At 46.6% G+C, this 12,855-nt stretch overlaps 1 protein-coding gene across 6 annotated transcripts; it reads right to left on the reverse strand.

Annotated features, from left to right (window-relative positions):
• Positions 1-839: 839 nt before the first annotated feature.
• On the reverse strand, positions 840-10,474 carry Arl2bp (ADP-ribosylation factor like GTPase 2 binding protein). Of its 6 annotated transcripts, none has more exons than XM_006255121.5 (6): positions 9,849-10,424; positions 8,279-8,340; positions 4,960-5,066; positions 3,784-3,869; positions 3,162-3,258; positions 840-2,316 (listed from the first exon to the last, which is right to left on the reverse strand). In XM_006255121.5, the coding sequence occupies exons 1-6, from the start codon at positions 9,851-9,853 to the stop codon at positions 2,215-2,217; spliced, it is 459 nt and encodes a 152-aa protein (XP_006255183.1). In that variant the 5' UTR covers positions 9,854-10,424; the 3' UTR covers positions 840-2,214. The 6 variants fall into 6 exon arrangements, 5 of the variants coding, with proteins under 5 accessions (XP_006255183.1, NP_001386006.1, NP_001020077.1 ...); NM_001399077.1 differs by having other exon boundaries at positions 10,160-10,382; NM_001024906.2 differs by having other exon boundaries at positions 8,279-8,404; positions 10,160-10,382.
• Between the last annotated feature and the right edge of the window lie 2,381 nt (positions 10,475-12,855).

Consider the following 12,855-nt stretch of genomic DNA (forward strand, 5'->3'; position numbering starts at 1 on the left):
TTTGAAGGTTTCAGGATGAAGCCCCAAGGAAAGCTTGGTTTAAGGAAGAATAGCCCATTTTGAGGCAGAGAGGAAAAGTAGACCCCTAGCAAGCCAGAGCTCTCACAGTCCCATCAGGTATCTCACGGCCCAACACAACGCCACATTCTAGGTCCTGCTGCTCAGGAAAGGGAACAGAAGGCAGCATCCCAGTGATGGGCTAGAACGGGTCAGGCTGTTAGCTTTCTTGCCCTGGGTCTGACGCAGTATCGTCAGAGGAAGCATATAGCATCTGTCCAAGTTTGTGGCCCAACACACATAACTAGCAACCTATTCTTGCAGTCTGCCTGCCTTCTGAATCTTTTTTGTTTTAGACTTATGATTTTTATTTTATTTCACATGTAAGCACTGTTTTCCTACGTGTATGTATTTGCACTGTATGGGTGCCAGAGGAGGCCAGGAGAGAGAGAGCACTGGATGCCCCAAAGCTGGAGTCAGTATGAGCCGCCATGAGAGTGCTGTGAATTGACCCTGGGCCTCTGCAAGAGCAGCCAGTGCTCTTAACCACTGAGCCTTCTCTCCAGCCCCTTCACCCCTGCCCCCAGTATTTTTTCTCTGTATTTGTCCACTTTCCTTTTTATTTTTTTAAAAACCGGGCAGGCTGACCAGCAAACCTTACTGAATGCCTTCAGCATATGCCTGCAGTGAGCAGCCCTGATTTTCGGGGGAGCAGGAAGGGAAAGGTCACTTGAGAGGTGACATTTACAGAGCTGGCCCCGAGAGGGCCTTTGATCTCAAAAGACCAAAGCAACAATAACCGGATGTCAGTAGTTACATTAAAACAGACAATACACATTGAGTTATTATTCTTGCTAAAACACCTCAAATTTTACTCATTTTACAAAAGTCCTAAGTGACAGACACACAGCTACAGAAAAAACAGAGCTTAGCTTAGCTTAAATCCTTTAAAGTCGGAATGGTCACATGGAAAGTCATCGTGGATTCTTATGTTTACTATAAAAGTTAAAGTCAAAAGTATACATTAGGATCTGAAGTGTTCTCTTCTTTCTAGAGATGTGACACACATGCTTTCTGGTTGGTGGCCGTCCACCAAAGATGACAGATGACCAGAAAAACTGTGTCCTGCCCCTCCCACCAGAACGAGCTGGATCAGGGGAGCATTAACTTAGCAGGAGACACTGTATGAAAACAAACACCAAAGTCCCAACCCCCCAGTAAAAACCCCCGCTCTCCGGCCTGCACGAAGGACTGCACGCAAGCATGCACAAGCACACCCAGCACGCCATTGGACAGCATGGCACACAAACATGCACGGACACACCCAGCATGCTATCCCGACAGAGCTGTGGCCCGTTCTAGCACACAGCCTGTTTGTACTGGTGCCCAGCGAGAGGACACCATTGGAAAGCAGTTTGCACTCACAACACTCATAACTAAAAAGCACACAGCATATAATACTCTGATCTTTAAGTGGTTGATCATGGGCACCCCAAGGTCATACTCACTAGGTTAGCCTGAGTTTTCATCTATAAAAATAGGTTTCTTGAAAATAATGCTTAGAGAGTAGAATAGTGGGGCTACATCAAGACCAGCAGGGTTCGCTGGTGAAAGGACTGTTAATGTAAGGTTGGAGTTCATGTTCACTTGTGGGTAGAGGACAGCCCTCTCAGTGAATCCCGACAGCCAGTCAAGCTGTAATCCCAGGAGATTCAGAAACCAGGACAGGCAGCTGGCCTGCATCTCCCTAGATAAACACACCCAAACAAAAGCCACATTGAGGCTGAGGCCTGAAACGGACCCAGGTGAAAACGGTGGGAAAACAAAGACTCACTAAAGCCTGCAGGATGAAGGGATCATAGTGATGTGGTGTCCACACTGTTGACACACTACACTACCATGTTGCTGGGGAAAGAGTACCCCCAGGCGAGGCGGCCAACCTGGGCTTGATTCAGAGGAGCCTCTCAGAAGTGCCTGGGAGAGGTGTCTGTATGAGGATGGGAGCGGGGAACGTGAGGGTTACTGACTACAGGAAGGAGGTTCTGACAAGGGCCAGGAGGGTCAGTCATGTTTTCCAGGACTCGTCAATACTTCACATGAACGAAGGGCTGTGGCACAGTGGGTCTTGCAGGATGCATCTGTCATTAGCCCATATTTCTCTGAGCCTGCTGGGCTGGTGACCTCATATCCATCACACCCACTGTGTGAAGGAGGGATCTAGTGCCGTAGGTTGTTCTGGGAAGCTGGCGTAGAAGATGACTTACACAGAGAAGTCACCACCAAGCCGCTGCTTAAGTCCAGTCCTCGGCCTTCCTTTTCCTACAGGAGAAAGCACAGAACTTCAAGACCCCAGGAAGGGAGGAAGCTCTCCTGACTGAGGAGCCTCTGGGATTGGAGAATGGTGGGGAGAGCAGGGAGCTGTGTGAGCTCCCAAGGAACGTACAAGGGGCAAGGCCATGCTATTTCCTTTTTCTCAGCTATGGCCCTAGACTTCTTGGGGCCCAAGAAACAGCCTGGTGGTTAAAGGCACTGACTGCTCTTTTAGGGGACCTGGATTTGATTCCCACCATCACAGCATTAGAGTGTCTCTAATTCCAGTCCCAGGGGACCCTACCTGATCTTTTGGCCTCCCTAGGCACCAGATATACATGTATGTGGTACACAGATATACCTGCAGGCAGACACTTATACACATAAATAATAATAAACTAAATTAAAAAAAACATGACTAACTAGGAATGGGCACCGTGCCATGCTTTTAATCCAGGTTCTCAGGCAGCTGAGGCAGAAGGATGTCCGAGTTTGAGGCCAGCTTGGTCTACACAGCAAATTCTAGCCTAGATAGTAATACTTACTCTGTCTCAATAAATGCATACAGAACTAACAAGTAAGGCAGCTCCTTTTTCTTAAAGGAGCCTGCATGAAAAATGATAGAATGAGACTCCTTTGTTGGAAGCCCCATGCTAGCTTCATCGAGACACAGAAAGGCCCTGGTCAGAATGGGACAGCAGCTAACTCCTCAAAGGCCACCAAACTAACACAAACCATTTTAAGGGGAAGAGGTCGAAGGGCAGAGGATGGAGGCAGGTGGTTGTCTCCACAGCTCTGCCCTCTCGTCTCTGTGTGTCTCGCTGAGGCTAAGTAGGCACGCAGCCGTAACTTACTGCTCTGTAGTCCAGGAACATCTCCTTGAAAGCCAGGAAATCCGTGAATGTGAGCAGCATGTCAAAGATGTCGCCAGCCACTTCATCTTTATGGTGCCTGCAAAAGACCGTGTTGTTGGCTTTGTGAATGAATAGACTCCCTTCAAGATGCACAGGCCGGCCAGGGTGGGGAATGGCTATCAGCACCTGGGAGGTGGAGAAGCATCAGGCGTGTAACCAGCCTTGGCTATAAAGGACCCTGTTTCCCTCTGAAAAAAAGTGGCCAGAGAGAGGGTTCAGTGGTTAAGAGCACTTGCTGATCTCGCAGAGGACCCAGGGTTGTTTCCAGCATGCATGTGGGCACACAATTGCCTGTAAGTCAATTCACGCACACACACACACACACACACACGCACGCACGCACGCACGCACGCACGCACGCACGCACGCACGCACGCACGCACGCACGCACACACATACACATCTGAAAACCTTGAAGCCTTGCAAAGGCACAGAGGGCCTCCCACCCCCACTTAGGACCCAGCCACCCAGTGTCCTTAGAGATGATAAGGACAGAGTGGGTTTTCTTCAGTCTAGGGGAGGAGAAATGAGAAGCACAGAACCAGAGTCAAGCTCAACTCACTGCAGTGTGGTGGTGAAGGCCGCCATATTGAAGCCTGGGATACGCTCCAGCAACTGCTCTTCAATGTACTTCTCTACCAGGGAAATCTGCAACAGTGGAGACAGGGAGGTGGGCCCTCTGGTCATTAGCCGAGGTCCTGTGGTGTGTGCGCGTGCGCACACACACATGCTTGCACATACACCATGAGTGCAGATGGCTGCAGAGGCCAGAAGGGGGTGTTGGATCCTCTGGAGCTAGATTTATAGGGGGCTGAGAGTCACTGGATGTAGGTGCTGAGCCGCTCTGCAGTCCTCTGGGAGCCATCTGCCCAGCCCCGTGTTTTTATTTGATTTATCATTATTGAGGACACGATGTATGTGAGTGGGCATGTATGTGCCACCGTGTGCATGTGGATGTCAAAGGACAACTCCTATGGAACCAGTTCCCTTCCTCATCTTGAGCTTTACCCATTGGCCATCTCACTGGCACTGCTTTGTCACAGCAGACAAATGCAAAGTCTCCCAGTGCAGGACAAGACTGCGGTAAAGGCCGGTTTGTTTTAAACCACAAGCTGTACGCTCACCGACTACTTCATGAAAACCCTTTAGAAAAGAGCCCCAAGGGGCTGGAGAGATGGCTCAGTTGTTAAGAACAATGACTTCTCTTCCAGAGGTCCTGAGTTCAAATCCCGGCAACCACATGGTGGCTCACAATCATCTGTAATGAGATCTGATGCCCTCTTCTGGTGTCTGGAGATAGCTACAGTGTATTTATAATAAATAAATGAATAAATAAATAAATAAATCTTAAAAAAAAAAAAAAGAGTTCTAAGATCTGGCAAGAGAAAATGATCCAAACCAGATTCTAATCTGCATTCCCTTGGCAGTACTGGCATATATAAAGAGTAAACTAATTTCAATTTGTTTTTTTCTTTTTTAAAAGAAATAATCTTGCTAAACGACCTAAGCTAACTTGAAGTTTACGAGGTAGCCTGGGCAGGTTTCTAACTTGTGGCCATACTTCTGCCTCAGCCTCTTGAGTGCTAGTGGCAGGTGGCTACAGGTGCCACCAGGCTTTGCAACTTTTTTGATATGAATGTAAACATTTTAATAGTATATATTAATTATACATAACAGATCTAAGTTCAGATTTTAAGAGAAACTTTAATTTTCTGGCAGGAGAAACAGATCTACTTACATATTCATTAAAAATGGGAGTATAGGTGAGCTTATTCTCTTCAGTGTCTTCAAATTCCTGGTAGTACTTGTCCATGAAGCTTCTCTGCAGTAGCTGGAACTCAGCATCTGGTACAGTTTAGTAAATGCATTTACAATGTAGTAAAATATACCTACAATGTACAGCATAAACCTTTTAAAATAAGCACTTTGCTGGCTTATAAGTCTTTGCGACTATTTTATTTTTAGTTTTTGGGATAGGATCTCCATAAATCCATATGCTTGGTTGACCTGGAATTCACTCTGTAGACCAGGCTAGTGTTGGACTTGTAGCCATCCTTCCGACTCTGAGAGCTGGGGTCACAGCCTGGGCACTCAGGAGGCAGAGGCAGGCTAACCGGAGTATGAAACTAGTCTGGTCTACAGAGCAAAAAAAAACCCAGGGTAGACAGGGTTACATAGAGAAACCTTGTTTCAAACAAAACTGAAAAAAAGCAACAAACAACCCAAACACACCCACATATACACACATACAGGGAGGGGGGAGGGGGAGGGGGAGAAGGGGGGGAGGGGGAGGGAGAGGCCATAATCTATCGGAACAGGATACCTGCAATCCCACAAAGAGTTACCTGGGATCTCTTTAACACACCCATTTACTGTGTACACCAAAGATCAGTTCTCAAATTGGGAGACTACAATGGCAAGAAACCCTGCATCCCTAGTTTTTTTCTCTTTAAATTACATTTTCATTTATTCATTTTTAATGTGCATACGTGCACCTGCTTGGTCATGGCATGAGGCCAGAGGTGGGAGGAAAACCTGTAGGGGGTTCTTTCCTTCTACTGTCCACATACAAGGGCTTGGAACTGAATTCAGGTCGTCAGGCTGGGCAGCAGCACATTACCCACTGAGCCACCTTATTGACCACCCTTTTTAAGCTACATATTTATTTTGAGACAGGGTCTCACTGTGCAGCTGACTGGCCTGAAGCTTGCTATGGAATTTCAGGCTGGCTGGGAATTCAAAGGGCTCCTCCAGCATGTTGGGATTCATGCATGAGCCATGGTACCCATCCAAAGGATGGGCGTAGATTCTTTCCCTCTACCATGTGGGTCTCACAGATTAAACTTGGCCGTTAGGCTTGTGAGCCACCTTGCTGTCCCCCTTCCTCCTATTTTAATATCATTTTAGCAGCACCAGTGAAAACTGCATAGTGGGTTAAAGGGTGGGGTCTGTAAGAGGCCAGACTACCCCGGGTTCAAACCCTTCCTCAGCCATGTACTTTGTATGACCTTGGACAAGTGACTACTTCTGTAGATCCCAATCTTCTCATCTGGAGCATAAAGATGAATGCGGTGTCTGTCCCCTGGCTTGCCAGGTGAATTCAGAGGAGACTTCAGGTAGAAATTCACAGTAAACACTCAAGGTCAAGAAGTAGGGAATTCTGACAATCCTGAGCCAACTAGCATTTCTACAACTAAAAGAAAATCTTCAAAAGTGACCCAGAATTAATTAAGCCCATTTCTCCATGATAGGTGGGATATCTACAGTGGGCAAAACAACGGAGAACTCCTCAGGAGAGGGCTTCTGGAGAGACCTAGGATTGGAGTCAGACTCTATAAAGGTGATTTTTCAGACTAATCTAGGTTAAGCCACACACCTCAAAACAAAACAACAGGTCTTTTTCCAGTTGCTAGGAAAAGCTGAGAAGCTGCCACATTTAGTTTTCATCTTCTGTTTGTCTTCAAATTTGGATTTGTTACTGCCTGCTGACCACTTAGTAGAGTGGGAAGATGCCCAAAGGGATCTGGAAATCAGAACTAAGAAAGCAAGGGAACAGGAGACTATCGTAGCTCACGTCTGCAGTCCTAGAGCTTGGGAGCCTGAGGCCAGAAGGCAAGGAAGAACAAGGCTTGCCCGGACCTTAGACCCTAAACACAAAACTCTCGATACCAAACCAACCGTCAAGACACATCAAGAATATAGTAGTGGCTGGTTTTGTGTATAACTTGACACAAGCTAGAGACATCAGAGAGGAAGGAGCCTCAGTTGAGGAGACGACTCCATGAGATCCAGTTGATCCAAGCTGTATATAGTGATCCATTCCAGGAGAATGGATCTGTCAGTTTGAAGTCATCCTGGTCTACAGAGTAAGTTCCAGGACAGCCAGGGCTACACAGAGAAACCCTGTCTCAAAAGATAACGATAATATCAAAGACAACCCAAAAACTAAACAACAACAATTACAACAAAAGAAAATGAAGAGGGCTAGAGAGCTGGCTCAGTGGTTAAAAGCACTGACTGCTCTTCCAGAGGTCCTGAGTTCAAATCCCAGCAACCACATGGTGGCTCACAACCATCTGTAATGGGATCCGATGCTCTCTTCTGGTGTGTCTGAAGACAGTTAGTGTGCTCATATACATTAAATAAATTATTTAATAAAAAAAGAAAACGAAGAGATCCAATGAGATTTGACACCTTGTCTCCTGCATGGACTGTTCTACAGCATGAAAATGTTAACGCTCAAAACGACATAAAAACCAAAATTGTTCTTACTGTATATGTGAAATAAAATTGGTTAATATTGCTCAATGCCTGGCTAAGAGCTACATCCTATCTGTCAGTTGATTGGTTTTCTAAATTGTTCTCCTCTGAAACCTTCGCTCTATGGCTGTTTTTTAAAAGGCTTATAGGGCATAGCCAGAACCCAAACTCTCCAATCTTGCCTCCACCCACCTGTGCTGAGATTATAGTGGTGTGCTACTCACTAGGTTTTGGGTTCATTCTCTTTTAATTATACTTTTATTTGTTTTCAAGTAGGCGCATGCCTGCTACAGCCTGTGTATGGAAGTCTGAAGACAACCATGGGGAGCCTGTGGATCTTGGGGATTAAACTAAGGTTGTCAGGCTTGCTGGTGAATGCCTCTACCCACTGAGCCATCTTGCCGACCCGTAGATTGTTTCTAAGACAACAGCTCAGTGTGGCCTGCTTACTATTACATCGGGGCTGTGTGTTAACATTTCAGTGTTTTGAGCTTTTAAAAATCAACTACTCAAATTTATTTCTCTGCATGCTCTTATAAGCAGGGGTTTGAGATGTTGTGATGGCTCAGGGACTGCTGTGTAAGCCAGGTAACCCCAGTTCAACCCTCAGAACAGAACCAACTCTCTCCTCTGACCTCCACATGTCCACAGCGACCTGGCAACAACCCCACCCACAATCCATCACACATGTAAATGAATACATTTAAAAAAATTGTTTTAAAGCAAAGGTCTACTTGATTTAAATCATGGAATGGACCAAAGGAACTAGAGGGAGCAAGCACAGTGTCAAAACTTACCCATAATAATGTCCTCTAAACATCCAACCACAGCATCGAATTCTGCATCAGAGGCAGAGGAGCTGAAAACACATCAGGATTAGGTGCTGGTTCAAATAATCATTTCAGGAGCTGAACTTGTGTTTTCTGTGGGTATGAGGATTGAACTCAAGGCCTCGCACACACTGGGCAATAACAAAGCCCACTAGCAGGTTTGTTTTGTTTTTTTTTTTTTTTTTTTTTTGAGTCTCCTGTGGTATCCAGAGGTATTTATATTTAATTTTTTAAATTTTTTTATTAACTTGAGTATTTCTTATTTACATTTCGAGTGTTATTCCCTTTCCCGGTTTACGGGCCAACATCCCCCTAACCCCTCCCTTTCTTTTTTTTTTTTTTTTTTAAAGATTTATTTATTATAAGTACACTGTGGCTGTCTTCAGACACACCAGAAGAGGGCATCAGATTTCATTACAGATGGTTGTGAGCCACCATGTGGTTGCTGGGATTTGAACTCAGGACCTCTGGAAGAGCAGTCAGTGCTCTTAACCGCTGAGCCACCTCTCCAGCCCCTCCTCTCCCCTTCTTTATGGGTGTTCCCCTCCCCATCCTCCCCCCATTGCCGCCCTCCTCTCAACAATCAAGTTCACTGGGGGTTCAGTCTTGGCAGGACCCAGGGCTTCCCCTTCCACTGGTGCTCTTACTAGGATATTCAATGCTACCTATGAGGTCAGAGTCCAGGGTCAGTCCATGTATAGTCTTTAGGTAGTGGCTTAGTCCCTGGAAGCTCTGGTTGCTTGGCATTGTTGTACTTTTGGGGTCTCGAGCCCCTTCAAGCTCTTCCAGTTCTTTCTCTGATTCCTTCAATACGGGACCTATTCTCAGTTCAGTGGTTTGAGGCTGGCATTCGCCTCTGTATTTGCTGTATTCTGGCTGTGTCTCTCAGGAGCGATCTACATCCGGCTCCTGTCTGCCTGCACTTCTTTGTTTCATCCATCTTGTCTAATTAGGTGGCTGTATATGTATGGGCCACATGTGGGGCAGGCTCTGAATGGGTGTTCCTTCAGTCTCTGTTTCAATCTTTGCCTCTCTATTCCCTGCCAAGGGTATTCTTGTTCCCCTTTTAAAGAAGGAGTGAAGCATTCACATTTTGATCATCCGTCTTGAGTTTCATGTGGTACATCTACACAATGGAATATTACTCAGCTATCAAAAACAATGCCTTTATGAAATTCATAGGCAAATGGTTGGAACTGGAAAATATCATCCTGAGTGAGGCAACCCAATCACAGAAAAACATACATGGTGTGCACTCATTGATAAGTGGCTATTAGCCCAAATGCTTGAATTACCCTAGATGCCTAGACCACTAGCAGTTTTTAATGTAAGGTTCCCAACCTGCATAAAAATAATAATAGCAAGATGAACCTCCCATCACTCAGTTTCTCCAATCAAGGATTACTGTCTAGTATAGAAATTACAGGTACAAGAAAACACCCATGACAATCACAAAAAAAGCAAACAATTTGGGGAGCTGAGGCTGGTGTGGGACATCTTCAGACTTCTGCATTTATTACCCGCGGGATTTACTCACCGCATCCTGGCTCTTAACGCCACACCTATCTGCTGGTGAGTGTGACCACACGCGGGAGGAGCGCCGGCCTAGCGGGTAACTGGATCAGGAGTGGCTTTATACAGGCGGTGAGGCCGCCGCCAGCCAGGGCAGCTCAAGGCCTCTGGGGTTTGCTGACGGCCAAGATTGAGGCCAGAGGATTGTGATGGAAGCGCTGGTAATCGGTGACATATGCCCGCGGGAAGAAAACGCCCCCGCTAGAGCGGAGCCCCGATCCGCTAGCCCGCGCCCGGCCCCGGACGACACCCGCAGACCCTGGCCACGTCACTTACAAGGACAGCGCGAAGCTCTCTTCCTCTAAGGCGTCCATCGTAGAGGCGCCGCAGTCTCCGGGCCGGGCCCGCGGCCCCGCCGCCTCCTACCGCGCCCGCCACCGGGCCGGGCTTCTCTCTGACCCGCGCCGCCTCAACCGCATCAAGGACCCGCAGAAGGCCGCGCCCGCGCCCGGCCGGGCGATCGCGCGAGGCCCGGCCTGCGGCTCCTGGCTGGGCCCAGTGCCCGCCAGCCTCTCGCGGGGCCACCCCGCCAGTGTTAGGGTAGGCGGTGCTCACAGCCCCGCCTCCCGTAACCATGGTTATTTCGGCAGCCAATCACAGCCTTAATTTCCCCAGACTCACGCAGAAGACGGGTGGGGGGTAGTGGGGGGAGGGACACGACACAGTCTATGGACTCTTGTTTCTGAATGAAAGAATGGGAGCCAAGAGCCTCAGTTTCTTCACTTGCAATTTAGGGATTTTAAAGATTAGGTAGTTGAAGCCGTGTTTTAAGAGAGCTGGAGATGGCCAAATTGCTCGAAAGCCAGTCTCTTGTTTTTCCTAGATAATGTGGACGTCTGATTTACCAGAAAGTTTCTTGGAAATATGGAAGGTTCCACGGCATTAAGTGGATGACTTGTAACTTAATTTGTAATTTTCAAATAAAGAACAAGAGCAGGGCGTGGTGGCATGAGTTTGTAGCCCCAGTATTTGGAAGGTGGAGGTTCAAGTCATTAAAGACCTGCTCAGCTACATAGTTTTTACTCCCAGCTTACTGGCAATAAAAACCCCCAAACCATAAACAATTATTAAGCAGTAAATGGATTCTTGGATAATTATGCGGCACAAAAAAGTTGACAACCACTGAAAGCGATGTCATCAAAAACTGAATAACTGCTCTTGGGTAAAGTCCCCTCTAAAACTGCGCCATGATGAACACAGGTTTCCTGGGGTTGATCCCCCCCCCCTTTTTTTTATATCATGCCTCTTTGGTGGTCTGGTATCTTTTAGCTATCAAACGTGTAGTACATAATTAGAAATTTTGTGGTATGAATTAGGGTTATGTGGCCAATCTGAATCAGATTTTTTTTTTAAAAAAAGATTAATTATATATAAGTACACTGTAGCTGTCTTCAGACACACCAGAAGAGGGCATCAGATCTCATTACAGATGGTTGTGAGCTACCATGTAGTTGCTGGGAATCGAACTCAGGACCTCTGGAAGAGCAGTTAGTGCTCTTAACCGCTGAGCCATCTCTCCAGCTCATATTTGTAGATCTTAACAGCACCTGGAACCAAGATGATTTCAAAGACACTGGAAGATCAGAATATTCTGGTCAGTGTCAAGTGAAGACAAGTATGCTGGTTGGTTTTTGTTAACGTGAGTGACCTGGAAAGAAGGGACCTCAGTTGATAGTGTGTCTTTTTTCGAGACAGGATTTCTCTGTGCTGCCCTGGCTGTTGTGGAACTCACTCTGTAGATCAAGTTGGCCTTGAACTCAGACCCACTTGCCTCTGCCTTCCAAGTGCTTGGATTAAAGGCATGTGCCATCACTTCCTGGTTTTGAATGTGGATTATTTGATGATTGATGCAGGAGGGCCCAGTCTTCTGTAGGTGGTACATCATCTGGGCAGGCGCAGGATCTATATAAGGAAGCTCAGCAAGCTATTGAGAACAAGCCAGTAAATGGCATTTCTTTATCTGCATCAGTTCCTGCCTCCAGGATCCTATTCCAGCTTTCCTCACCTCAGTGACAGACTATAGCATGGAAATGGAGGCAAACCAAACCCCTTCTTTTCCTCAGTTGATTTTGATCAGTATTTTGTCACAGCTCTGATAAGCAAACTAGAATAAGCATCTAAAAATTGTTCCATTGAGCACATCAGACAGCTCAGGGTGGACAGTGAAGATGCTGTTAGGCCCTTTTTCTATATCCCATTTACTTCTTAGTACATACACGAACTGCCTGCTGACTCTAAATCATGGATCCAAGCAGAAAAGGAACATTTTTGTCTCCATTAGTTACCTATTGCTATTTGCAACCCCTTCTCTCCTGAGAAACCTAGTGAACTAAAACATTTACTTATTAATCTGCATTTTGGGGAGGTCTTGGCAAGGACAATGTCTTTTTTCCAGTTGGTTGCAATGGAGCTTGAGAAGCCTTTCACAGAGCTCAGGTGGGTGGCAACTTAGTGGTGGATCCTGGCTGGGAGTTAGTGAGGAATATGGTGTGGGGTGAGGTGGCTTGGGGAAAGGCGTCAGTTCCTCTGCATGCCCTTGAGAGGAAGAGGCAGGTAGATATGTTTGAGGTCAGTCTGGTCTACAAAGGGAGTTCTAGACCAGCCAGGACTATGAGACTCCCTGGCAAAAAAACAAAACAAAACACAATAAAAACTAGCACATTCCCATAATATTGCAAGAGATAAGCAGAACCCTCAGGTAAAACTCTCTACATATAAAATAAGAGCTGGGGGGAGAAAAGAAGCTGGAGAAATGGCTCATAGTTAAATGCTTCATGCTCTTCTTGGGTTCAGTCCCCAGCACCCTTATCAGGCAGCTCTAGCTCTGGAAGCCAACACCCCCTTCTTTAAAAAGGAAAAATGCTGGGTAGGGGGCACATCCTTCAATTTCAGCACCGGGGAGGTAGAGGCAGGAGTATCTCGAGTTCAAAGCCTGCCAGGGTTAAACAGTGAGACTTTGTCTAAAGATAAAC

Source organism: Rattus norvegicus, chromosome 19 (assembly GCF_036323735.1).
Source record: "Rattus norvegicus strain BN/NHsdMcwi chromosome 19, GRCr8, whole genome shotgun sequence".
Classification (NCBI taxonomy): domain Eukaryota; kingdom Metazoa; phylum Chordata; class Mammalia; order Rodentia; family Muridae; genus Rattus; species Rattus norvegicus.

What these genes read in the sequence shown, in the direction of transcription:
- Arl2bp (NM_001399077.1), bottom strand. Translation starts at nt 10,197, where the DNA reads ATGGACGCCTTAGAGGAAGAGAGCTTCGCGCTGTCCTT. An exon ending in GAGAGCTTCGCGCTGTCCTT is followed by an intron (nt 8,341 to 10,159) that starts GTAAGTGACGTG and finishes ATGTGTTTTCAG; the next exon opens with CTCCTCTGCCTCTGATGCAG. An exon ending in TGTTCCTGGACTACAGAGCA is followed by an intron (nt 2,317 to 3,161) that starts GTAAGTTACGGC and finishes TTTCTCCTGTAG; the next exon opens with GAAAAGGAAGGCCGAGGACT.